This window comes from Colossoma macropomum, unplaced genomic scaffold (assembly GCF_904425465.1).
Source record: "Colossoma macropomum unplaced genomic scaffold, Colossoma_macropomum, whole genome shotgun sequence".
Taxonomy (NCBI): domain Eukaryota; kingdom Metazoa; phylum Chordata; class Actinopteri; order Characiformes; family Serrasalmidae; genus Colossoma; species Colossoma macropomum.
This window is the reverse complement of record NW_023494792.1, coordinates 20,991,421-21,017,141: the sequence shown is the minus strand read 5'-3', so window position 1 is coordinate 21,017,141 and position 25,721 is coordinate 20,991,421. Positions and strand designations below refer to the sequence as shown.

The window sequence follows — 25,721 nt, the reverse complement described above, 5'->3', positions numbered from 1 at the left end:
TTGTTTTTTTGAAAAATATTTGCCCATTTTGAAGTTGATGCCAACAACACGTTCCAAAAAAGTTGGGACGGGGGCAACAAAAAAAGGCTGGTAAAGTTGTGTAATATTTAAAAAACACCTGGTGGTTAATTGGCAACAGGTCAGTAAAAAGCATCCCAGAGAGGCTGAGTAAAGATGATGGAGGGGTTGACCATTCTGTGAAAGACTGCATGATCAAATAGTGCAACAATTCAAGAATAACGTTTCTCAACATAAAATAGCAAAGAACTTTTGCTTTTCATCATCTGTGGTACATAATTTCATTAAAAGATTCAGAGCATCTGGAGAAATCTCAGTATTTCTGAGACAGTATTTGCTGGCCATGATCGTTGGGCCCTAAGGCAGCACTGCATTAAAAACAGACAAGATTCTGTAGTGGAAATCACTGCATGGGCTCAGGAACACTTCTGAAAACTGTTTGTAAAAACAGTTCGTCACTGCATCCACAAATGCAAGTTAAAACTTTTAAACGCAAAGAGGAAATCATATATAAACAGGATCCAGAAATGCTGCCACCTTCTCTGGGCCTGAGCTCATTTAAAATGGACTGGGGCAAAGTGGAAAAGTGTGCTGTGGTCCGACAAATCAACATTTGAAATTGTTTTTGGAAATCATGGACACTGTGCCCTCCAGGCTAAAGACTACTCAGCTTGTTATCAGTGCACAGTTCAAAAGCCAGTATTCATGATGTTATGAGGGTGCATTAGTGCACATGGCATGGGTGACGTGCACATCTGTGAAGGCACCGTTAATGCTCAATGATATATGCATGTTTTGGCAACATATGCTGCCATCCAGATGATGTCTTTTTCCCAAACACTTACAGAGTGTTGTTAAAAGAAGAGGCGATAAAACACAGTGGTAAACAGGCCCCTGTCTCAACTTTTTTGGAACATGTTGTTGGCATCAAACTCAAAATGGGCAAATATTTTTCAAAAAACAATAAAATTTCTCAGTTTCAACATTTGATTTGTTGTCTTTGTAGACAAAAATGGTTTACATGATTTCACATCATTACATTCTATTTTTATTTACATTTTGCACAGCATCCTAACTTTTTTGGAAATGGGGTTGTACTTAAAAAAAAATAATGTAATGTAAAACTAATTTTGCTGGATAATTTTGCTAAAATTAAAATAAACACCAGTGGTTGTGTAAACATTAGTAAATGAGGTGTGGGCTGTAAGGATTTCTGAAGTCTGCATTAGGCACAGCAGCTTTAGAGAAAGAATGTATGAAGACTTCAGAGTCCAAGATCCTCTTCTTTAACCTGGCAGCCCAGCAGATCATTACCCACACGAACACTCTCAGAAAGACTGACCACTGAAACACACACACACACACATACGCAAATCATCATCATCATCAATAGACCTTAGAACAAACAATGTTTGTTGTGTTGAGTGTAACTGTTTTGGGTTCTGATCAGTGATTTCTGGTGAGAATGGAGAGTTTACCTTTCTGGTTGCGGATCCATGTCACTGCCTTCATGGCCACAAACTGCCACTCAACTTGAGCGTCCATCTTAAACCCGTGTAACCAGATCAGAGCCAGAACTGTAGCCCAGACTCCCATCTCAACCTGAACACAACACCACACACAACATACAACATAATACATCACCCATACATACATATAAATACCAAGTACTTAGAACTGCCTACGAACATTCTTCTAACTGAATGTACACATTTAAAAATGTATAATACACACATATAAATAAAATAAATACAATTTTTTAAAAACTATCAGAAACATCAGCACTTAAATGTCTACAAGAAAATTTGTCAGAGTACCTCCTTTATAAAAAACTTATAGGACAAGTCAGCAGTACATCATAACAGCAAAGAATTTACATCCAGGTGGATAAAGGAGGCAGCACTTCAGTGGTACAACAGGATTTGTACCAATCCTGAGACTTATTTAACCAAACAATTGGAAAAACAGACTCTTAACCTGATTTTCCCAGGTCAATAACTTCATAACATTGTGTAGTCAATTTTTGTCACATAATTGTGCACCAGCTACATATTTCATTGCAGGGTTTCTAAGGGTGTTTTCCCACTGCACATTAAAAAACAAGAACTGACCTAAACATGAATCAACTGAACTTACGCTTTTAGTTCTAGTTCATTGTCCACCTGCCAAAAAGACTGCTGGAACCATTAACCATAATGAATATTTTAATGGTCCTATTGGTTATCAGCAGTAGACCAGCATACATACATCATCTAAACCGCTTATCCTTCTGGGTCACGGTGGTTGACAGGTCGCCAGTCCATCGTAGGGCAGACAGACAGACATACACAATCACACACACGCTCACACCTAGGGGCAATTTTAGCATGTCCAATTGGCCTGACTGCATGTTTTTGGACCATGGGAGGAAACCGGAGTACCCGGAGGAAACCCACGCAGACACGGGGAGAACATGCAAACTCCACACAGTAAGGATCCAGGTCCCCCGCCCGGGAATCGAACCCAGGCCATTCTTGCTGTGAGGTGACAGTGCTACCCACTGCGCCACCATGCCGCCCTAGACCAGTATAAACCAGCATAAATCAGTTATTTTCAGTAAGTTCTAATGTGACTAAGGGGGATTGGGAATGTAATGTCATGACATAATTTGTTAAGGGTCATCTGTAGCTGATCTGTAGCTAAAGGCCTCTGGAATAACTGTACATGGGCTTTGAGTGATTTGAAAATTCTGAATTACTCAAAACAACAGGCACTAAAACACACCAGCTAAGAAACAACAAGCATTTCTGCCACTGAAAAAAATCTATGGATCATTCTACTGAATTGGTTGAAAGTAAGAGTTGAAAACATTGACTTTGCTTCTGACTTGGACTTTAGACTAAAATCCTTTAAGTGACCCTATACTTTTAATAAAACAAATGACTGAACATTCCATTATTTCACTACCAAAACAATCATAACACTACTGAAACCTTATTAAATGGTTCAGTAGTCACTGCTTTAGTAGTGGCAATTTTGAGCAGAACTCAAAAATGCTAGCCAGTACACGACCAGAAAATATGGCTTTGAACAGCTGAACACATAAGATCATAATAATCTTTCAGTAAAACGCAGAAAAACTTTTACTAAATTGCAGAAAATGTGTGTTTTGGTAGTGACAATTTTTAACGTAAGACACTGATTTTCAGACTTTGGAACACAAAACACTAAGATCTAACTGCTGGTCATGTGACCATGAGGAAGAGAGATGCAGTCTCACTTCCTGACCTAAAATGCAGGGGTGTGGCAAAATAAAAAAAAGTTTTTATTTAAAAATTAAATTCAACTTCACAAGAAATCAAAGATCTTTTTAAAAACAATGTAAAAAATATATTATTTTCACAAGCCAAAATTTAGAGGTTACAGTTTGGGACAGACCCTCTCAACAGAATGTATCCTCTATATGATGATTTTGTTTATATTTAGCTAAATATTTAGTTGGAATAGATCATATCATGATCTTTGCAAATATTTGAGGTCTGAATATTTAATTGTGTTTATATTTTTTTCTTTATGAGGGACTGCAGTTTGAACTAATTTGGTCCATTTAGGCATTTAGTAAGTCTTTATAATGAAAAACTTCCCATTATTATAAATTAGCATCTCATAAATCATAATCATTGGGCTGATTTTATGTCTAAACTTTGCATATGATGGTATAGATTAACATACATGGAAATAAAACACAGATTTAGGTTCCTGGAGGATTTCAAACCCCCAATGAGTATAAAATGGAGACTTTTATCATTTTCAGAATGTGCATCAATGATCAGCACAAGCCAGTAAGTCATCTCGCTCAGTCTCACATAACAGATTTCACCATGTTGTATGCATCATGCACCAAGCTCACTACTGAAATGAATAGTGGACACATACAGGTATATACAAGTGTCTCAGTACAATCTGAGATTAAATTTTAGATCATAAAATAAAAACGTTCACCAAATCAATAATCAAACTCCAGCAGTAGATCACAAGATCATCATATAGTCTGTATTGCTGACAAACACCTTACATTCAATACATCACTCACCTGTGCGGGGGTCTGCTTGACCACCTCTTCCTCTGTCTTCCCAAACACCTCCACCAGCGCACCGTCCATTTCCCAGCAGCCTGAAGCCTTCTGGAGGGAGATGAGCTGCAGCAGGGGGTCTTTAATAGCTTCCACAGGGCCTACAGAGTCCTCTTCTACAGAGGCACATGCACACATATTTTACTGTATGTCTAAGAACTAACCACAAAAATAAGCACAACAAATGACCCTTTTTTCCTGTATGGATTGTTTTGAAACCATCGGCAGAAATATAAGCTGACATTCTGTGCTTTGGTATCATGGTCATCTTTTGATCTGAAATACAAATCTTTTAAATATTAAACAGAAATAACCCCTTTCACTTCATTGTTCCAACATTGCTGCTTTCTTACTGTAGCATGTTAAAAAAAAGATAAGAGCAAATAAAGCAAATACAGTCGGAAAACTGAATTTGAGTTAATTTGATTAAATTCACTTCAAATTGAATGAATGGATGGATCCACTCCTAAAACCTGAGTGGCTGAGGTGCCTTTAAAGACAGCGTAAAATACTTGACATACGTACATTTGTGATCGCCTCGTAAGAGCACAATTACGCGTTTCTGCGCCAGGTCATGACAAAACCTTCAGCTGCTAATGGAATATTCTTTGACTGTGATGCTGCTCACATGGACCAATGATTAGTTTATCACCACCCCCAGCTTGCTAGCTGAATTACTCCAAAATTAAAGGCTAACTAATAACAATGACAACCACACACTGCCTACATTATGTAAATGTATAACTGGCTATTTTGTGTATTGCTAATAATTGGATGCTCATTAAAGGTCCTAATAAATCACAGTTTACAATCTTCTCAGCACTCTCGATCCAGGGCTGCGTCTCACCACGCAGTATTTCTTACTTATCTGGCTAACTTTAAACTTCGGTGGATTTAACTCTGTTGGCAGTCGTGACAGTGTTGCTTTTTGCCTTTGTAAATATTTTACTCACTACATATTTAGGTTTAGTTAATTTTCTTTTTCATGCTACGGTGACTCCTCCTCATGTTTCATGCAATCAGCTTTTTGTTTTCAATGTCAAGCTTTCATGCAAGGCCATGCAGAGACCCTTAAACAGGCAAGTGCTCAAAAATGGGGTACGTCAACCAAAATGATAAAACACCTACAGGATAATGATTTATCTGCTATTTGAGAAAATTAAAATTTATTCTGTGTGCTGTACAGTTTGATGTGAGAACAGCCATCAGAAAGCAGAAATGAAGTGTTACTGTATTCCTGTGTAAGCCAGTCAACATGACAATATTTAATCACTTCAGTGTTTGAACAGTAATATCACTGATGTTAACATTTACTTTGCAAAATCTGTCTAACTAATCATGCTGAACAACATAATCACCACACAGAACCCTGCAGCCGGTCCACACAGTGCACTGTCTAATCTACCTAACGTGAGGAAACGAAGGTTTCACCACCAATTTTTATTTCATTCATAGATCATTTCGCCTCAGCTCTCGCGTTCTCATACAGTTTCCTCATGCATTCGTAATAAGAAAGAAATGAATAAGTAATAAATGTGTTACTAATCTTATATAAGAGTAATCATATGTTCATAAGCATAAGTAAGCAATAATGCTTCATATGCATAAAGATGGAAAGTTGGCATGTTCAGTGTATGTGAACATTTCTACTCCAAAAGTATTCAAACCTTAACTAAAAATAATGAAATCCTTCAAATGGAGAATCTATTTTTAGGCCTGCACTCAGTGACAGTTATCTGAGTTACAGCAGTAACAGCCCCTGCTGACTGTAAAACCCCATTTCAGCTAAGGTGAGAATTAATCAGTAGTGTCAGCATTTCATTTAAACCACCACTCTGCCATTCATAACATGCAGATTAATGACTGTCACTATGTAGTGGCACTAAATCTTTAATGTAATCTACAAGCCTATTATCAATCTTCTGAGAAAAAAATATACACATAAAATAAAAGAACAGTCAAACCTGTCAAATCTGTATGCACTGAAAGCGCAACACATTATCAGCAGCTTGACATTGACCTAGAGACAGTGACTTATCTAAGGTTGAAGCTGTTTAAATTTGTTTGTTGGTTCCTTATTTCATCAGTAGATATCAGTATGTGTGAAACAGTGGGTGTTATTGATTAAATAGTAACTAATCATGTCTAAGAACCAAATATTCCAATTTACAGTTGGAATAAGTTTACTTCATTTAAGTCAAACCAAAGTAAGTTATGCACATTTACCTATCTCTGGTGCAGCACCACCTTTGGGAAGATAAAAACAGAAAAAAGATATATTTTTTTACATCTGTTTACATAATACAGCATGAGTAATAAATATGTTTATAAACATTTATAAGTAAGTAATACCAATCTTGTAATTAAGACTAGCATTTACAATTTTACTCCACTTAACGTCAAAGCAAAATACGCTATATATATTTACCCATGGCCATCATTGGTGCTGCACCTTTGTATATATATATATATATATAGAGAGAGAGAGAGAGAGAGAGAGAATTAATTTAAATTTATTAGTTTAAAACAGCAGTGTCAGCTTTTCATTTAAACCATCCCTCCATTCATAACATGCAGATTATGAAAATAGCTTAAATACATCATTTTTAATTATCATTAAATTTTTAATTTACCCTTCAGTTTAAGTTTTTCCTTGACCACTTTTTGGCGACACCCTTGGTGAGCCAAAAATAGAAAAAAGAAAATATAAATATTTATTTACAAATGTATACATTAAAAAGTACTGCATAAGTAATAAATATGTTTAGAAACATTTACAAGTAAGTAATATTGTATTAGTATTAACACAAGATGTGAAATCACAATTTTACTCCATTCAAAGTCAAAGCAAAATAACTTATATACATTTACCCTTGAGCATCCGTGGTGGACCACAACCTTAGGGAAGATAAAAATAGAAAAAAAATATGTACATAGATTTTTTTTTTTAAATTTGATGTTCCTGTAAGAAATCTAATACTAATCTTACTTATGTAAAAGTAATCATATGTTCATAATGTTCAAAGTATGTGAACATTTCTACTCCAAAAGTTATCAGTTATCAGAGTTACCATGGTAACCATGGTACCATCCCCCACTGACTGTAAAAACTCTTGTACTGCTGGTTTAAAAAACATCTTTTATTGATTTATTTCATGCAAACCATAACAAGTTTGTACTCCCACATGTGAACATAACTGAATTTTACATGTGATGGGTGAGGTGCTCCATTAATCCTCCTTTAATTCCACTTTTCTTGTACCTAACAGAAACATGGCTGTTGAGTTGTGCTGGTTGAAAGTGCACTATCATGTTTCAGCTTGGACATGTCTGAGTGAAAACTGAAATGGAAAATTTTGAAATACTGATCTTTGGTATTAAAATTCAGAGAAACATGCTTAATGAGAAGCTAGGCTCTTTTGCTTTATAGACCAAACCTGAAGTATGAAACCTGGGTGTGTCTAAGATTCTGAGCTTTGTTTTGTCCCACGTGTAAACTCACTCACAAAAGTAGCTTTTTAGCACGACTGAAACAGCAAATGTTAAAATAGCAAGAAGATATAACTACCATAGTACTGCTGAGTCATGTCAGATAGTTAACTAACTAGCAAAGTGAGCCATGAGCTCACTGAATGTGAGTCTCTGTGGTCTTATCAACTTACCAACTTCTTTTCCGTCACAGATATTCCATCTCCAGTCTTCCAGAAACATTTCCGTTGTGTTGTGGTTCACTTCTGTTGTGTCGTGACTGGATGTGAAGTGTGTTTTCTGTATTTGCAGCACGTTTGTGAAATGTAGCTCTGGTGTAGTAATGTTGATTAAAGTGTTTCCTGAATTTGCATTGCTTTTATGAGTTTGCAACATGTTTTTAATTGTATGGTGCATTGAGTCTTACCAGTCACTGTAGTGATATAATGTGTTACAAGTCATTTTTAATGCATTTAAATGTGCTAATATAAAAGGATTTAAATGAAACAGAAAGACACATTAAGATTAAATCAAAACTGATCTGGGCTGAACACTCTCTCTACCAGTAAAGATGACCTTAACTCTTAAGACCTTAAGATGCTGTTGGGAAACTGGGCCCTGATCAAACACACTTTTCTTTTTTCAACGGTCACAGACATCTTTATCCTCTACACAGCAGACTGTGAACAAGGCTGACAGATATTTATAGGAGAATGATGCTTATATCATGAGAAGACAATGTCTTCAATGTCATTTTTCAAATAAGACAGACGCCCCCTTGTGGATGTACACTGATTCACATGCTCACTGTAGTCAACTGGAATAATATGTACTGTTGGAGATGGATTTACGATCCCCCTGTGCTTCAAATTACAAAATGAAATGTATGTAGTTTGGTTTAGTTGAACTGGTTGTTAAAGGGTTAACAAGACTTCTTAGCTTATTCTGCGCTGTTAAATGATAACTGATTGCTTTTAGTTTTTAACCATACGATAAAGAAAAGAAAATGAAGACTTGTGTGAGGGACTAATGAGTACAAGAGCAGTACTGTGTTCAATAATGAATTAAACATTTAGAAACTAGCATTTTCTGTTACTTACTTCTGAGGAAGCCACCCATGAACCCCTTTTGTTTTGCTTTCTTCATAAGAAACATCCCTAAATGGAAGCACATAAAAACAGGACACTAAGTTCTCCATGTGTTATCCATGATGTGTCTGTGCTCAAAACAAAAGCACAATGAGATCAGAAGTTTTGTATAAAGCAAAACTAACCTCCTGTAGGAACTCTCCTCCTCAGCAGTGGTCCTTTCACAGCCTCTCCACTGCCCTTATGAACGGCAATGAAGGCTGTGTGTGAGCTGCTCACTCCAGCCTGCACACTGAGCTCCACCACTCTGGCCTTTAAAGCCTCTTTCTCAGCTCCCTCATTCTGCTCCTCCCGTTCCAGAGAGCGGATCAGAGAGCGGGCAGCCAGTCCGTGGATGGACAGTCTGAACAAACAGACAGTGTACAAGCTGTGTGAGGGTGATGAAGCCAAATGACTGTAAATGCTAGCATGTTTTTAGACTGGCCATATTATCAGATACACTTACTGCATAGCTGCATTTTATAGGTTTCAGTTACTAACTATAGTCCAACCCCCTTTGACCCCATCCATCAATGGAGAGGGACCACCTTAAGATCACCAAGGTATCGGCTGGTGTACCATTCCTAATGTGGCAGTGACATCAACATGGTAGTGCGTGTGGTGCTGGTACGAGTGTATCAGGCACAGGTGCTGCTTATTTTTGAAACACTGTGTACACTTACTGTCCACTCTATTAAACTCACCTACCTTGTTGGTCCACCTGTAAAGATAGAGAAGAGACAACACAGACTATAAATTGTGTTCAGCATATTTTAGCTCTTCATCAGTGGTCGGTTTCTGACTACTGGCTCGATATCATTGGTTGGTGGACTATTCTTAACCTAGCAGTGACATTGAGGTGAATAAAAACCCAGTAACATCACTGTGCCTGACACAATCGCACCACCACAACACACACTACCATGCTTTTATGATGAAGTCAGTTAAACTCATCCAGCTCAGTCTGACTGCTGTAGTTGTTCTTACTGTGATGTCATAACATCAGTAGAGGAGAAAGAAATGAAAAAGTAACTGTTCCTCAGAGAAAACAGTGGAGATCACAGAATGAACATGTAACTGAATGTTACCCTGTATTCTCAGCAGGTTTGAGGGAGTAGCTGAGTGTGTTGGTGACTTCTTGATCTGCTAGACGGTACTTCACTGTTACAGTCCCCTCAGAGTCTGAGCTCTGACTCTACAGACAGAAAGAAGTGTGGCTGTGTCATCAGTTCACTCACTAAATAAGGAGACTCATAACTGAAAGCAGCGCTGTGTCACCAATATTCATTTCTGAATGTTTCTAATCTATTTAAATAGTTGTAAAGCTCATGGACTACTAGATTCAAGGAAAAGGGTAGAATAGTGGAAGCTTGTTTCCCTGTAAATATCAGATTAATGCTCTCACCTCTCCTTTCAGCTGAGCGTAAATCAGTGCCCTTTGACCCTGGAAGAGTATGTTAATGGGTGGGCTAAGGCGGGTGGCGGACATGCCCACTGGGACCGTCCACTCTTCACTAATATCAACCACACCTGGCTGTAGAGCATAGCGGAGAGACTGCATTACCTAGAAAGAGAGAAGGAAAGAGAGTGAATAAGAGTAAATAAACAATGTAAAAGATGTTGAAGGAAAGTGATGAATGTGTTTGTGCAGAGCCGACAGCAGAGAGTAAGAATAGCACCTTTAAAGTGCTCATAAATATATTTTTCTGCTTAACTGACACCAAGATCTGAACCTTGTTTCATTTACTGTTATTGAAGTAAAAAGTGAGATAAATAAAATGAAAACAAGTGTTTACTCTAAATAATACATGACATTCATGACTAAGTATAGAGTTTGTTCAATGGAAATGCAAATATTAGAGTTTACACATTTACATCAAATGAAATCATAGCTAACTTACACTATTCATATCAGTAAGGTGATAAAGTACTTTAATCATTTAATGGTATTAAAGTCTACTTAACATTTGTGGTGGCGCATTTTGTGTGTATAAAAGCATCAACAGCTGATTTGAACATGTGTACATACATGATAATGTTTATACCTTATAAACGTCTCCCCAGGGTTTTGCACACTATTTAAAAAACATGGTCCAATATTACAGCATGGATTATTATAATTACTGCTAGTTTTAGCCAGATTTACTTTGGGCTGCATGCGGTCAGTGCCTGTGATAAGCTGGGCATGGCCACATCCCTCCCGAGCCATTCCTGTGATGAGGGCGGTGCTCGCACCTTCACCAATCCCAAACGAGAAGCACCTGTTGAAACAACAGCAGCTCAGTCATTTAATAAAGACAGTAAAATTACTGATTTCTATAAAGCTGTGCTACACGATTTGCACTATTTTCACTAGTACTGTTCACAGTTGTGAGTACTTAATCAATATATTATAACTCTCTCATGAGTCGTCCCCAGTACACCAAAAAGTAGAAAAAAACAAACAAAAAAATTTTTATTGTATTGTCTGGAGGTACAAAGACCTACTTGTAGTGATCAAATAAATAAACCCTCAAATTTGTAAGTTAAACGACCAGCTTGCCTGTGAAAAGCTGCATAAACCACAATCTCTTTGAAAGTTTCTCTGCAGTTTCCTCCACATACTTTACTCAACCACAGTGCAGAACTGAAAGTGTATTGCTGTGATAGAACATTAGTACTTGTAAAGACAGTTCTGTGAGCTGAGTAGCTCTGTAACTAGTTACACTCCGTCAGTCTAGTTATGATTTCACAGTTGTTTTTTAACTGTATCATGAACAGTTCTAGTTATATGTACATTTTTTAGGCGATAAAGTCTGCATGCCTGTGAGATTCAGCGTTGTTTCTCACGAGGGAAAGAACTTCTTTGGTGTTCCACACCTCTCCATCAGTGAACATGAAGACCTGCAGGAAGAAAAAAAAGACGTCAGAGAACTTCAAGCCAGAATATTCAGGACAAAATCATCAGTAAAGAGGCACTTCAATATTTTCAAGCATGCTCTCCTGTAATCCTGGAACAAAAGTTCACAGAAGCACAGCTGTGAGAAAATATCTGTATTTGCACAATAAAGATATGAAAAAGTAAAATGCTGAGTGTGTTCTTTGTTACATACAGCTATAATTTTTTACTGTAACTTGAATGAATATCAGATCACACTTTTGTAGCAGTTCTGAAATTCTGATGGACCAAAAAGAAGAATCCATTTTTGTTGATTTTTATTTTTACATAGTGAAGTGGATGAATAAAATGCTCCAAAAACACATTTGGAATAAAATCTCTTTACATGAACTTACATTAAAAGTTAAGAAAGTTTTTGCCTTCTCCAGTTACTGTTGGAGATATTTGTTTTTCTTTAGACAGTGAAAGGATTCAGAGCACAGAACAACCCAACATGAGGTAAAATGTAACAAAATGTTTTTTATGTGGCTAAACAGGTTCAAGCAGAATGTGCTTCTGGTCATCTTTGTATTCCCATATCATCTTCGTACGCAAAATTTCACTTTTTTCATCACAAGTGTTTTTAGTTACTGTGCAAGTCACAGAATTCACACATTCACATATTTTATATATTTTATCATCCAATATAACACAGTTTTGAAGCATATATTCCAGTGGCTCTCAAACTCGTCCTCAGGGACCCCTCTGATGGCCCACTTTTTCAATCACTGAAGTATGGATGGTGCAAAAAATCTGGGGGTTTGAGAACTAAAAATATAGACTAAAGCCGTCTCGTGGCAGGGTTAGTTTTAATGCAGTGTTACAACTAAGCTTCCCAAAGTAAACAATGACAGAAGTCCATACTTTTAAGACCAAGAGGAAGGAAAAAAGGTGTTTCAACCAACGATAAGTGAGGTGCAACCAAAACTCAAAACTCTGACTTTTAGTTTATTTAGTTTAAATGACATTTCAGGCCTGCAGCAGAAGTAACAAAGTACCAAAGTAGTCCCTGCCTCTCCAGCTCAACTCAAAACAGCATTATGAAACATATTTTCAAAATTTGTATTTACAGGTCCAGATCAAAAACATACTACAGATGTCATTTAAATAAAATATAGTTAAATTTTACTGCACTGAAATTTTCTATTTTGCTTTACTGTTAAAATGCTACTGTTTCAGACAGTCTCCTTTGCTAATCATATATATTTTTAATGATGCAAACATTTTTATATATTCAGGCTAAAAAGCTTATCTGGTTCAATCAATAAAGAACTGTATTGAATTAACCGCCCCAATTAATCAGGCTTTCCTAGTGAATGTCACAACTAGCCCCTTAGTCTGATAACCCTAACTGTGGGGTATGTGGGGTGTTTGTGGTACTTTCAACAGAATGGTTCACAAACGGCAGGTGCTACAAACAAATTTTACATTTTTATTACATTATTTTATTTTTTATTTTTAGTAGAGATGTTTTGGTTGTTTGCATTGAAAGACTTTGTCAGATGAAAAGTATAAGATCTTGCCTAACCATCTCCTACATAACACAGATTAATATCTGAATGAGATTACAGTGAACAAGTAAGTGATGTTACCTGTCTGGGCTGGTTAGGGATGCACTGCTGACTGTAGATGTGTTTCAGAGGCTGCAGAATCTCAGTGCCACCCATGTCTGCTTCCATCTCCTTTACTCTCTTCACAGCCTGGTCCATTGTCTCCTGAGTGTATTCAACACTCTTCCTGAAGACAGCAAACACACACACACACACACACACACAAAGTCCTGAACGTTAAACCAGTCCTGAATCACCTTCAGTGTGAAAGTGTTTCATTCATGAACTGAGACTGTGATTTCAATTCACTCACGGAAAGAAAGATTCATAGTGTGAACCAAAGCCATAGATATTGAAGTAGCAGCCCAGAGGGAGACTCTTCAACAGTAGGAGCAGAGTGTCCTAAAAAATAAATAAAACAAACTATTAATAAGTGTTGATCAAACTGAATGTATATAAAACTGCAGTTTTGATATAGATACATATTGTTAAATCATTTCCAAACTGCTCCTCCAGGAAGCCCAGTATCAACTGTAGTTATCATTCAATACCTGGTTTGACTAACACTTCATACCATTGAATCATTTCTCAATTTAAAAAATGTAACAAATCCACACAACAGCTGGGGGCATCAGAGGGAAATCTAGAACTGAACCTCCATTCTTCTAACTAGCACAACTTTATATCAACTTTTTTGAAAACAGACCTTCTTGTTACTGTTTACTGCATTAATCTTTTGCACAGTGCTGTGTATAAAAGTAAGATTTCGCACAGTACTGTACACCGGTCAGGCATAAGATTATGACCACCTCCTTGTTTCTACGCTCATTGTCCATTTTATCAGCTCCACTTACTATATAGGTGAACTTTGTAGTTCTACAATTACAGACTGTAGTCCATCTGTTTCTCTGTATACTTTGTTAGCCCCCTTTTACCCTGTTCTTCAGTGGTCAGGACCCCCATGGACCCTCACAGAGCAGGTACTATTTGGGTGGTGGATCATTCTCAGCACTGTAGTAACACTGACATGGTGGTGGTGTGTTAGTGTGTGTTGTGCTGGTACGAGTGGATCAGACACAGCAGTGCTGCTGGAGTTTTTTAACAGTGTCCACTCACTGTCCGCTCTATTAGACACTCCTACCTTGTCAGTCCACCTTGTAGAGTCAGAGACGATAGCTCATCTGCTGCTGAACAGTTTGTGTTGGTCATCCTCTAGTCCTTCATCAGTGGTCACAGGACGCTGTTGTCTGGATATTTTTAATTGGTAGACTATTCTCAGTCCAGCAGTGACACTGAGGTGTTTAAAAACTCCAAAACTCCTCAATGTTCTACTTTTTTATGAGGCTGAAGTCAGTTTCTCGTTCTCCAGCTTCTTGTTCGAATTGTCCCGTTCCACCTTAAATGGTACCTGAGGCGCGAGAATGTAACTGCTGCACCATTTAAGGTGGAACGGGACAATTCGAACAAGAAGCTGGAGAACGAGAAACTGACTTCAGTTTCACTGTTTTTTTAGTGTTTGACAGTTTCTCATTGAAGATTAAATGTATCAGGAAACCAGCAGCAGTGATTATAAATGCAAATAAGTCTCCAAATTATGGATGTTCATCTTGAATCTTTCTCTTTGCCTTTTTGTTAGCTACTAGCTAGGTGAACTAGCAGTTATAGGCTATATTAATTGCAGCGTTTAAGATCATTTATTGTTGAAAGTGTGTTTGAACGATCAGCAGAGCTTTATTTTACTGCAAATGAGGATTATTTTATTTTTACCTAGAAATCTAACTTTGATGCGGAGCCACACCAGGCCAGTAAAAGGTTGCCGACCCCTTAGCTAGCGTATGGAAGCACTTTAGCTTCTGTTTAGCATATTACGTTTCCACCCATTTTCCGTCCAGTTGTAGTTGCTGCCAACCAGAGGACCATCGATCAAGCGATGTCAGAGCTTCCACCCAAATCAAAAAGGACAAAGCGAATTACAACTCTATTGGAACTTTTATTGCCAAGGATTTGCATCCGTACTCAGTCTTTGAGAACCAGGGCTTTCGTGCTATGTTGCACTTTGGAGCCGAGATGCAGTGACCCGTCTCGAAGATATTTTACTGACACAGCGACCCCCCCACTCTCTACAATGACACCAAAACCTAAGTTATGGAATCACTGAGGAAAACGGGTAGAGTAGCTATAATCTCCTGCATGGACATTCACTGCCACAGGATCTTATTTCACCATAACTGCACATTTTAACACAGATGAGTGGCAGCAGCGTCTCATGTGCTCCAAACAAGAGCAGTGAATGAGAGCCGTCCAGGCCACATGAATTCCATTTGATTTATTAACAAAAGATATTGGAAGTAAATTCATTATGGATCATTACAAATACTTTGCTTTAAAAGTTCCAAGTTGTCACACAGTAAGAAAAAAGAAATCCTGTATAGAAAAAAAGATGCATCAAGATGCATTGATAATTGTTTTATATTTGCAGCGCAGCCCTCTGAATCGTAATCGAATCGAATCGTGAGGTGCCTAGAGATTCCCACCCCTAATTTTAGGTGTTTCACCCTCTGCGGTGCATCATAATATCAAAAGATGAAGGGAAATCTCAGTGTCTAAAGGGCAAGGTCAAAAACCACTGAATGCCCATGACCTCTTTTACTATATTAAAAACCGGCATGCTTCTGTGATGAATGTCACTGCATCGTCTCCCAAGTGGTGCAACCGTCTAAGCATTGGCCCTATCATCAGGAGATCGCGAGTTCGATCCCTGGTGATGCTACAGCCATCTTTAGCCGGGAGTCCGAGAGAGCACAACTGGCCTCACTCTCTGCCGGTTGGCGCTTTCCTCCGAGCGCGTTCGGCTGTCCAATGACGTTGTGTGAGCGGCAGCTCGAGAAGCGGTGGCTGGTTTCACAGGTCTCGGAGGAAGCCTGTGTTAGCCTTCACCCTCCTAGCGTTGGTAGCATTGTGTGTGATTGGGGGAGTCCTAACTAGCGGGTGTAATTGGAGATGACTAAATTGGGGAGAAAACCGGGTAAAAATTGAAAAAAAATAATATATATATATAAAAAAAAAAATACTATTTGCCGCTGCATCTACAAATCCAAAGTAAGACTGTACTATGCACAGTAGAAGCCCTAGGACAACAATGTCCAAAAAACACTGCCGACTTCTCTGGGCTTGAGCTCATCTGATATTAATGGACGCACAGTGGAAACGTGCGTCAACCTTTCAGACTGTTTATGTAAATAATGGATATTGTCTTCTCTGGGCCAAAAAAGAAAAGGACCATCCAGATTGTTACCAGCGTAAAGTGCAAAAGCCAGGGTCTGTCATGTTATGGGCAGGTTATTAGTAGGTAACTTCTGTGTTCACCTGTAAAAGCACCATTAATGCAGAAAGATATATGTACATTTTAGCAACATATGCTGCCTTATAGACACTGTCTTTTTCAAGGACATCCACGCTTATTTCAATATGACAACTAAACGAAGAAGAAAGAACAAGAAATATTCTGCATGTTACAACTGCACAGCTGCATAATCAGAGACTGCCTTTGTTAGACTTAAAACATCTTCTGAAAACGTGTGGCGCATTGTGAGGTGCAAAATATGACAATGAAGGCCCTGTATGGCTGCACAGTTGAAGACTAGTGTAACTGAAGAATGACAAATAATTCCTATCAATTGGTGACTTCAATCCTCAAAAAAAATATTAAGTGCTGTTAAAAGGAAAGGTGATGTAACACAGTGGTAAACATGCTCCTGTCCCAACATGTTGCAGGCATCTTATGTGGAATGAGCAAATAGTTACGAAAACGATTAAGTTTATAAGGTAAAACATCAAATGTTGAGTTTTTATACTGTTTTCACTTTAATACAGGCCAAACAGAATTTACTAATCACTGCTTTCTGTTTTAATTAGCATTTCACATACTGTCCCAACTTTTTTGGAATTGGGTTTGTAATATTTTAAGTAAATAAAATACTGTGGAATGTTGATGCCTGGCATGATGTTGTTCTGCATGTGGGGAATAGGCTGCCAATGTAATGGGGTGGCTCTACTCTTCCCACATGGACATTGAGCAAATTAGCTTAAATGAAAGTTCTGTTTACTTTCAATGTCTCCTTGCTATTTACTGCCAGGGCAGGTTAGCTGAAACGCCTTTGTTTAAACACACCCCTATTTTAAACTTTTGACTTTAAATCCATAGGGGGAATCCAGAGAGAGCAAAAGTGGCTGTTCGTACCAATAAACATATTCATCATATATACAGTCAAAGCTTTCAACTCTGGAATTGTAGCTGCTCACTTTTGTTCGGACAACTAGTTGATTCTTGTTACAGTGGAGGCTCTCGAGGGAAACTGAAACTTTGAAATTTTCTTTTGTTGGTCGGCTGCTTGTTGACTTATCTATAGGTCTATATTTTCTTTGTTTGACACGTCTAATCATCAGTAGTTCCAGGCATCGAGTTTATGTTTATGCACTGTATGTTGCTCTGACTCTGTGACTGTAGTTCACTTGTTCAAATACAGCTATTAAATGGCAAGCAAAGTTATTTCTAACTACTGCAATAAATCCATTCTGATGGAGCTTATTTTTTCAGTGTTTTCACTTCAGTTCAGTGTTGAGTCTTACCCTGGCACTCGCGATGCGCGTCTGTGCATCTTTCCCTCTATGCATCGGACAGCCCATACTGCCAGATCTGTCCATTACGAACACAAATTCACCACAAGATGTTACAGATGACATCAGTCCTGCAGGAAACTCTGGGTACAAACTTAGCATGACCACAGGGTCTCCCATGAGTGTTCCTAAAGAAAGAAAAATGAAAGGAGGTGTAGGGAAAGAAAGTGAAAGGACAGACCAAAAAAAAAAAGAAAAACACTTCAGGAAACAAATCGTCGCTGTCCAAAGTAAAACAAGTATCTCCAAAATAGTAACTTTACAGGAGAGGGCAAAAGTTTTAATGTAAGTCAACGTGAAGATATTTTTATTTCAAGTAATTTTTAAGCGTTTCTTTTGGTTTATTGATCATGAAATTTTCAGATGATGTAAACGACAGCCACCATGTTCAAAGGATGCACAAAACTAAAAATCAACAAAAATTAGATTAAAAATAGATACGTTTTTCTTTGGACAGCGACAAAATATATGCCGATTTATGACAACTGACAGATGGTAGCACCTGTTGATAAGAATACACTACTTTCCTAGGTTACGTTTCTTTGGATTCTCTTGTCAGATACATAAAAAAATCCAGATGTGTTTGTTCATATTTACATCTTGTTTCATAGTTCATGTTTATTTCTATTTATCCATGACTGTGTTTCCTCAGGTTTAACCCTTCTTCACAATAGCCATAAAATACAGTTTCCACCCGTTCTGGAGGTCCCTCAGTACTCGGTACAAAACTATTGTTTTCTTCAATAACATTTATGGAATATATTTCATTGGAAATAACCTCCTTATCTTAGTGGGTGAGCAAGCAAGTCAGCGTTTAGAAAGTGTCTGGTATTGAAATGCTATTTTTTATTACAGGTGTTGTACATACATTTTTGAAGTTAAGAAAGCTGAAGTCACCTTCACCCCCACTGAGCTCGCCAACAGCTCAACATAGTCACAATATTTCACACAAGAGAGGCAAAAATTAATCTGATAACAGAGTTAGGGAGAAACAATACTTAAAATATCCAAGCCAATTTTTATTCTGGTAGAGTTACTGCTAGGCAGCCTGCAGAAAGAAGCTACATTTTTATTGTGTATGGTATTCTGTAACACGTACCAATACTATTCATTTAAGACATAACGTTTGTTCAATAAATAACTGACTGAAATTGTACCGATACTGTATCTGTATTAGTGCTGATACTGGCTCTTTAAAGCAGTATGGCTATCAGTGATGGGGATACCAAATGATAGTGCTCCAATGACGTCACAATCGTACTGCCACCATTTTAGTAGGCAACTTCATGTTCATTCAGCATCACTGTGGCTCTCTGTAATGAGATAAAGTCACAACCGACCCAGCAAAGGCAGTAAAGCATGTTTTTTGGATCGTTATTATTATCTCTTATAAATCTGATTTTGAAAGCATACTGATACAATATTTGAGAATATAGCCTAAATGGCCAAGATGTTCCACTGTGTTACTACTGCCCCATCCCAAATTGCATACTAATACACTAAATATATATATATATATATATATATATATATATATATATATATATATATATATATATATATATATATATACATACATACATATGGAGCAAATGAACAAAAATAAGTGTTCTTAAGCATCAAATATATGCACTAAAACAAGTAAACGTCATTAGCATCTTACAGGTTGTTAGATTAGAGTTAGTATCGGTATCTGTACTTGGTATCGGCATATATTTAAGGATGAGGTATTGGAAAGGTAAACATGGTATCAGCGCATCTCTAATTATATTATTTAAAATGTCCAAGTTGATTTTTATCCTGCTGGCAGAATGTTCACTAGGGGTCCTGCAGAAAGAAGTTACTTTTTCTAGTGTATTATATTCAGTGAAACGTACCAATACTACTCATTTAAGTCAATAAGCTTTTGTTTGTTGAATTGAAGTGACTGAAAGTGTGTTTAGTTTACCTGGCTGTGCTGTGGGCTCTCCAGCCTCCACTATAGCAGTGGGCTGGTGGGCGTTCTCATAATATAGGAACAGCTCGACATCTCTATCAAACATATGACCTGCAGACAGGCTCACCTAAACGCAGGCACAGACACATGGAATTAGTCAGGCTTGTGAATATCAGGCAGATTGAGGTTGTACAGATATCAAAACTGACCCTCTGTATCGGAGAATGTGAGTGGTGCAGAGAGATTGAATCATATGGAGCAGACATGCAGCAGGCTTCTCTGAAGTGTGAGTGCTGAGTGAGCGAGGAAAGGAAAGTAGAAATATTCTCTCTTTTTAAAACACACTCATACCTTTGCATTTGTGTGGTCTGCGTTGAGGAACATCAGAGGCTCAAGAGGACATTTGGACTCTACTTTAGTGATGGGGTTGGGAGAGCTCACATGGGCAGTGAGAGAAAGAGAGTAGGGAACACCTGCTGGTGATGATGTTATCTCTGACACTATACCACCACCTGTACCTGAGAGAAAAACAGAGGAACCTGAGATAAGAGCTCATTTAGTTTGTTCAGCATGACTCCTTACATTCAGATGAGGTATATAGTGCAATACTTTATATATTACTACATATATCTGAGAGTACACCTGTATATTCTGGATGGGTTTGGACATATTTTCTCAAATATATTTCAAGTTCTGTTCGGGTTCAAATTTTATCTTTAGGTTTCTCATAGCCTTCCACTTTTAGTAGATTTTGGCTGTGTTTCCCTCCACTTTATTCTTTCTCTCTACTTTTATTACCTTAAACATTTTTAATCTGGCACACTGGAACCACTTGTGCTGCTGGGAAGTCCATGAGTAAATGGTTAAAGAAAAAAACAGCAGGTTCAGTCAGGCTGGGACAGAGTTTTGTCGAGCTGCAGTTCTACAGAGTTCAGATTCTAAACTTGGTGCTGTGAGTTGAACTACATTCAGGTCCAGATCATAATTCCAGACCTGATTAAAGCTGTAATGTGTAACAGGCCAGGTGTCGTGTTGTTCAGGATGGTGTGTTTGGTTCATGATGGAAAGGTGCAGCGTGTGTCTTTCAGTTTGGTACCTGGTTGTGTGTAGCGGGGATTCAGCACTGCAGGCAGGCAGAAGCGCAGGGCGTGGTCAGCCTGCACAGAGAGCTCAGTGACGTAGATGAAGGTTACAGCAGCACTCTGGGCTGGAGGCAGACTCCCCACACTCAGCCTGAACACATCCTCACTCTCGTCACTCTCCTCCAGCAGAAAGGCCTGATCTCCTGAGGCAATCGCATCATCATACTCCTCCCGCGCCTGAAGTACAGACAAAACACTTCAGTCTGGAGCTCTACAGAAAGTCCTGTCAAAAATAGTACATAATTGTCTAATAGTAATTATTTAAGTTGACCACAATTGCTATTTTCACATGTTTACATCGTAACAAACAGAATGTAAATTTGATGTGTTTTCATCAAATACATGTAAATAAAATAAAGCAGAAAACACGTTTATTGAGACCCACCATGAGTCTTATAAAACAACAAAAGATCTAACTTTTGATTTGGGGCTATAAAAACTTTAGAGGGCAGCAGTGATGTTTGTTTATGTGAGCTCAAGCTGTGTCTGTCATCAGTTGGGAGCATAAAATGAACCAAAAACACAAACTGTAAACAGCAATTACTGACACTAAACAAAAATATAAACACAACACTTTTTACTAGAAACATTTAACTGAAACTCCACAAAAACAGGGCGGGTCATGAAACTGAATTCCCACATTAGTATCTGGTGTGATCACCATTTGCCTGTAGCAGTGCAATACATTTTTAGGAAATATTCTTTTTTAATATAAAATTTTTTTAGCTGCAAAATGTGAGCAAAACCATAAACACATCCCAAGAGTTTCCTAAATGTTCGCTTCATTTCCTCCTCCAATCACTACTTAGCAACCACTCAACTGTCCTCCATTACTTCAGTCAAGCTTTCAGGTTTTTCTTTAGTGGTGAGCTGGTGTTCCTGTGAATGTACTTTGAATATGAAGCTCCATATACTCAAAAGATGTGCCTGAGGGATCTGACAGAGTGGAGGATGCCCATTTCCAAAGCTAAATATAAAATGTCAGCAATGCCAGTATGCTTTAGCTTAGGATGCTTGACAGTTTGCGTTATTAAATTTGCTGCTGTTTTTTCTTTATTATGAAACCTTCAGCTGCACAATTTTATTTTATGTGGTCTTCATTGACGTAAATGTTTTGCTTGTTAATAGTGATCACATATTTTTAAGAGAAAAGTTGTTGTTGGTTTATGTTAAATTGTGTGCATAATCTTGCTATTGTTTTGTCATGATTGTGATATGCTCACCACAGCAGTTAATGTTCTGCCAACGTGGTGCTGCATAGACCTAATATAACCTGCTGTGATATCATACAAACATTCCCTGACCACCCAAAAAAGGTAGCCAGGTAAACGCTTACCAAACATTTGTGCCCTGGAGCCCATAACTTGGTGACAACCATATCTACAGGTTCATGTTGCTTTTCCTCTCAGAGAGAGAAGAATATTATGACACTAAATTCTAGTCTGAAAGTGTGAGAGTGTCTGCTGATTTTCAGTATCTTCAGTAGTCAAAGTAACTCCAGGCAAAGTGGAAAGTCATCTGTTTTCTATTTACACGTCTATCACTATTATAAATGTCTATCGCTCATCTTGTACAGTTCGCTTTTGAAAGCAACCAGTGACACAGGGTGTACGTCAAACACCAGCTGTAGTGAAAAGTAAACGCTAACAGAAAACATGCTGAGATTTCAGGTGTGATCTGTGCTTCTCTGTGGCTGGATAGGTTTTAAAATATTAAATGTCATATCAGTGCTCTAAAGCAGTCATGCTAAGTTGTATATGATCAGTGCTGGTCTGGTGACTCTGTTCCTCTTTCTCACCTTCTCTTTTTCCTGCACCTTCGCCATTACCTCCTTGTCTGCAATCTTGGCACTGAAGTGGCAGAGAGCAGCTTCTGCAGGCATGGGGAAGACAAACAGGGCCTCCAGGGGGCGCTCTTCTTCATTTACATACTGCAGAGTGGAGCTCACTGTAGCTACATGACCCTTAACCTGCAGATCCACCACTATGCTCTTCAGAGGAACTGAGCAGGAAATATGTAGGAAGGACTTGGTTAGTAATTTCAGACAAAGACCTACAGGAAAATGAACCACACAGTTTCAGCTGACTGAATGACTGAATTCCCCATAAAGTTCACTGACTTGGGCTAAATGATACCCCTGTAAAGTTACATGGCAGAAATGGGTCAATAACAGATAACACTACTTTATTTTTTAAAGATGATGAAGGTACCTTAGTAGTAGTAGTATTACTCTTTGTATTGTTCATCATTTCGATGGATATTATGAAATACGTATGTATACTGAATATTAAAATATCTGAGAGGAAGATGTGTTTCAACTGTTTTGGTCTCCGTCAGGAAGATAAACCTCAGTGAAACCTCAGTTTCAGCGACATCTGGTGGCGGATGTGTGATTTATCAGCGACCTTACAGCTGAGTTTCGTTTTAACGCAGGTGAGCTGTAAACCGCAGTCCTCAGTAACAGCGATCATTTGTTCTCTAAAACATTTCAGATTTCAGTTACACGCTTTCAGACCTGCGTGTCTCTCTGCCGTTTGTTTAATTGGGGTTTTAAAGAAATGTAAAGAAAACAGTGTCAGCAGGAGAAAAGGGTGAGGAGAGCTTCTGTTCTTACCTGGTTCATTCTTGTCGGTCAATAAGCCGCAGTTCATCATCTTCAGCTGCAGAACCACAACGTGGGCGGGACCTGATTTTCTGCAACACCAACAACAAACACAGTTTATCAGAGCGAAGTTTTCTCACTCAGTGAACGAGAATCAGACTGTTTAGTGAACTAAGAACAGAAAACCAGCCCTTACTGTCAGTCAGTGACCTCGAAAACACATCAAACCCAGATCAACACGAAAGTTCTGGTCTGTGGAGACACTGATGCGTTTGTGGATCCTGAATGAGATGAAACCGAAAGTAACGCATCTGCTTTTAAATGTAGAGCTGACAGCTGCAGTGGAGCTGAATTAAAGCTGTGTCTGATTCAGCTTCGTATGTCTAATCGTTCCCAGCACAGTGACTGAGCAGCTCATTTACTGAGATGAGCTCAAATGAGGAAGATGAGTACAGCACAGTGAGAGTCTGCAGGGCTGCATAACCCCGCCCACTCCGGGGCGACTCACTGCAGTCAGTCAAGACTGTTTCACTACTCAGGAATCAGAGAAGAAAAACAATGAACACATGCAATCACAGCACGCTCACTATGTAGGCTGCCTGCTTTTCAAGGGCTTTCATCAGCAGGGGCGGAGCAAAGAGGCGGCCAGTGCCGGGAAGCCCAGCCCTCTGACCAGCCCAGTCCAGCACAGTGAGACAGTCAGCCCACCCCCTTTATTCTGAAAAGGAAAAGCGCCCATGACGAGATCTAAGGGCTTAATCTGCAGCTGAGCAAAACCTGTGTACACTTGTGTCACTGGAGGGCAGCACAGTTTGGTTTAGGGCCATATGAAGTTCTGAAACGAATCAGCAATCATATTAACTACTACATACAGACAGAAAGACAAAGCAGCAAACATTTTATATTAACACACCGAGACCATGGAAAGAGGACAAAGAGAACATATCAGAGCAGCTCTGGGTACAAGCCATCGGAGAAGAGGAAGAAGACAGAAAGCAGTACTTCCCCACTGGAGGAGGAACCTGTCTACTGAATTACTGAATTAAAAATTACTGAAAGCTGGTGTGAGGCATTTCAAATACAATGTTTTATTCTAAAATGTACTCCAGACACTAAAGTACTTTAAGATTTTCATACTTTCTTTTTTTTATTATTATTTCATATATTTTACATGTGCGCACTTTCCGTGTGGGTTATCACTGAAAAGCCCCCTTAATGCTTCCATTCTGTCATCAGGAGTTCTTTTCCTGTGTGACTTTGTGTTCTGGTTAGTCTGCTTGTGTTCTTTATACGGTGTTTGGTCTATTTAAATAAGAGCTCCTGTCCAGAACAGCGCCTGTTCTAAAACACACCAGACTGGATTTCATCTGGAGCTGAAAGCCTGTTTCCCATAAACCCTCCTCTCCCTCCTATGTATCTCTGCCAGCGATTCACTTGAAAACAATCCCCGCCGCCCCCTCTCCTCTTCCACAGAGCACAGAGTTTAAACAGGCAGTAGAGTCCACTCTCAGTCCTGGGCTCTCTGGATGTGAAGCTACTCACAGCCATGTGAAGAGAGGGATTTTAAAGTAAGAGTTCCTCTGAGCACACTTAGGGGCAAAGATGCAGATCTGCGCCCTCTGCTGGACACGTTTACATCATTTAGAATCATTTATTTCACCATGGGGACGTTTTTGATAATTGATTACAAATCACTTAAAACCGGCAATTGTAAGAGAGTCACCTCAGTCCTGTAAAACTCCTGGACACTCACTCAGAGGTTTGACTAGTGGCATGGTTACATTGCAGTCTAGATAGCTGTGCTCACCATGCAGTCTGAGGTAGACAGCTGTGCTCACAGTGCAGTCTGAGGTAGATAGCTGTGCTCACAGTGCAGTCTGACATCTGGTGTCTTCATTATCACCACACCTCTGAAACTCAACCTGGCATTCTCTATGCCCACCTCTCAATTGTTGTTACCCAAACTAAGTGGCGCATCTTCTTGCTCCTGACCATCAGCGTCAGCCCTCATTCCTGTTAGCTCACTAATATGTATATTATTTATATAACCTGTTTGACCAAATAACCTGGTCAAAGATACCATTCCATACCACATACCATTTCTATTTTTTTATTACCTTCCAAGATAAATTTATCATTTATTCAGTTGGATCCATCAGAAAAATGATAACAA

At 38.6% G+C, this 25,721-nt stretch overlaps 1 protein-coding gene across 1 annotated transcript; it reads right to left on the bottom strand.

The window, feature by feature from the left end:
- Window positions 1-1,166: 1,166 nt before the first annotated feature.
- Window positions 1,167-24,146, bottom strand: LOC118812739 (von Willebrand factor A domain-containing protein 5A-like). Its single transcript, XM_036577847.1, has 22 exons — window positions 23,745-24,146; window positions 23,561-23,640; window positions 22,745-22,947; window positions 20,901-21,123; window positions 20,156-20,322; window positions 19,817-19,931; window positions 17,821-17,996; window positions 13,505-13,593; window positions 13,234-13,378; window positions 11,528-11,607; window positions 10,871-10,985; window positions 10,130-10,288; window positions 9,813-9,919; window positions 8,871-9,088; window positions 8,698-8,754; window positions 7,001-7,027; window positions 6,763-6,804; window positions 6,558-6,581; window positions 6,356-6,376; window positions 4,091-4,245; window positions 1,497-1,620; window positions 1,167-1,362 (listed from the first exon to the last, which is right to left on the bottom strand). Exons 2-22 carry the CDS (start codon window positions 23,598-23,600, stop codon window positions 1,283-1,285), a joined length of 2,367 nt encoding a protein of 788 aa, XP_036433740.1. The 5' UTR covers window positions 23,601-23,640; window positions 23,745-24,146; the 3' UTR covers window positions 1,167-1,282.
- Window positions 24,147-25,721: the final 1,575 nt, after the last annotated feature.

Bases quoted from the DNA above. Each gene is read 5' to 3' on its own strand.
- LOC118812739 (XM_036577847.1), bottom strand. From the start codon at position 23,600: ATGATGAACTGCGGCTTATTGACCGACAAGAATGAACCAG. The intron at 20,323-20,900 runs GTACCAAACTGA...TTTTTCTCTCAG, and splicing joins TCCCCGCTACACACAACCAG to GTACAGGTGGTGGTATAGTG. The intron at 6,377-6,557 runs GTAAATATATAT...ATCTTCCCAAAG, and splicing joins AGCACCAATGATGGCCATGG to GTGGTGCTGCACCAGAGATA.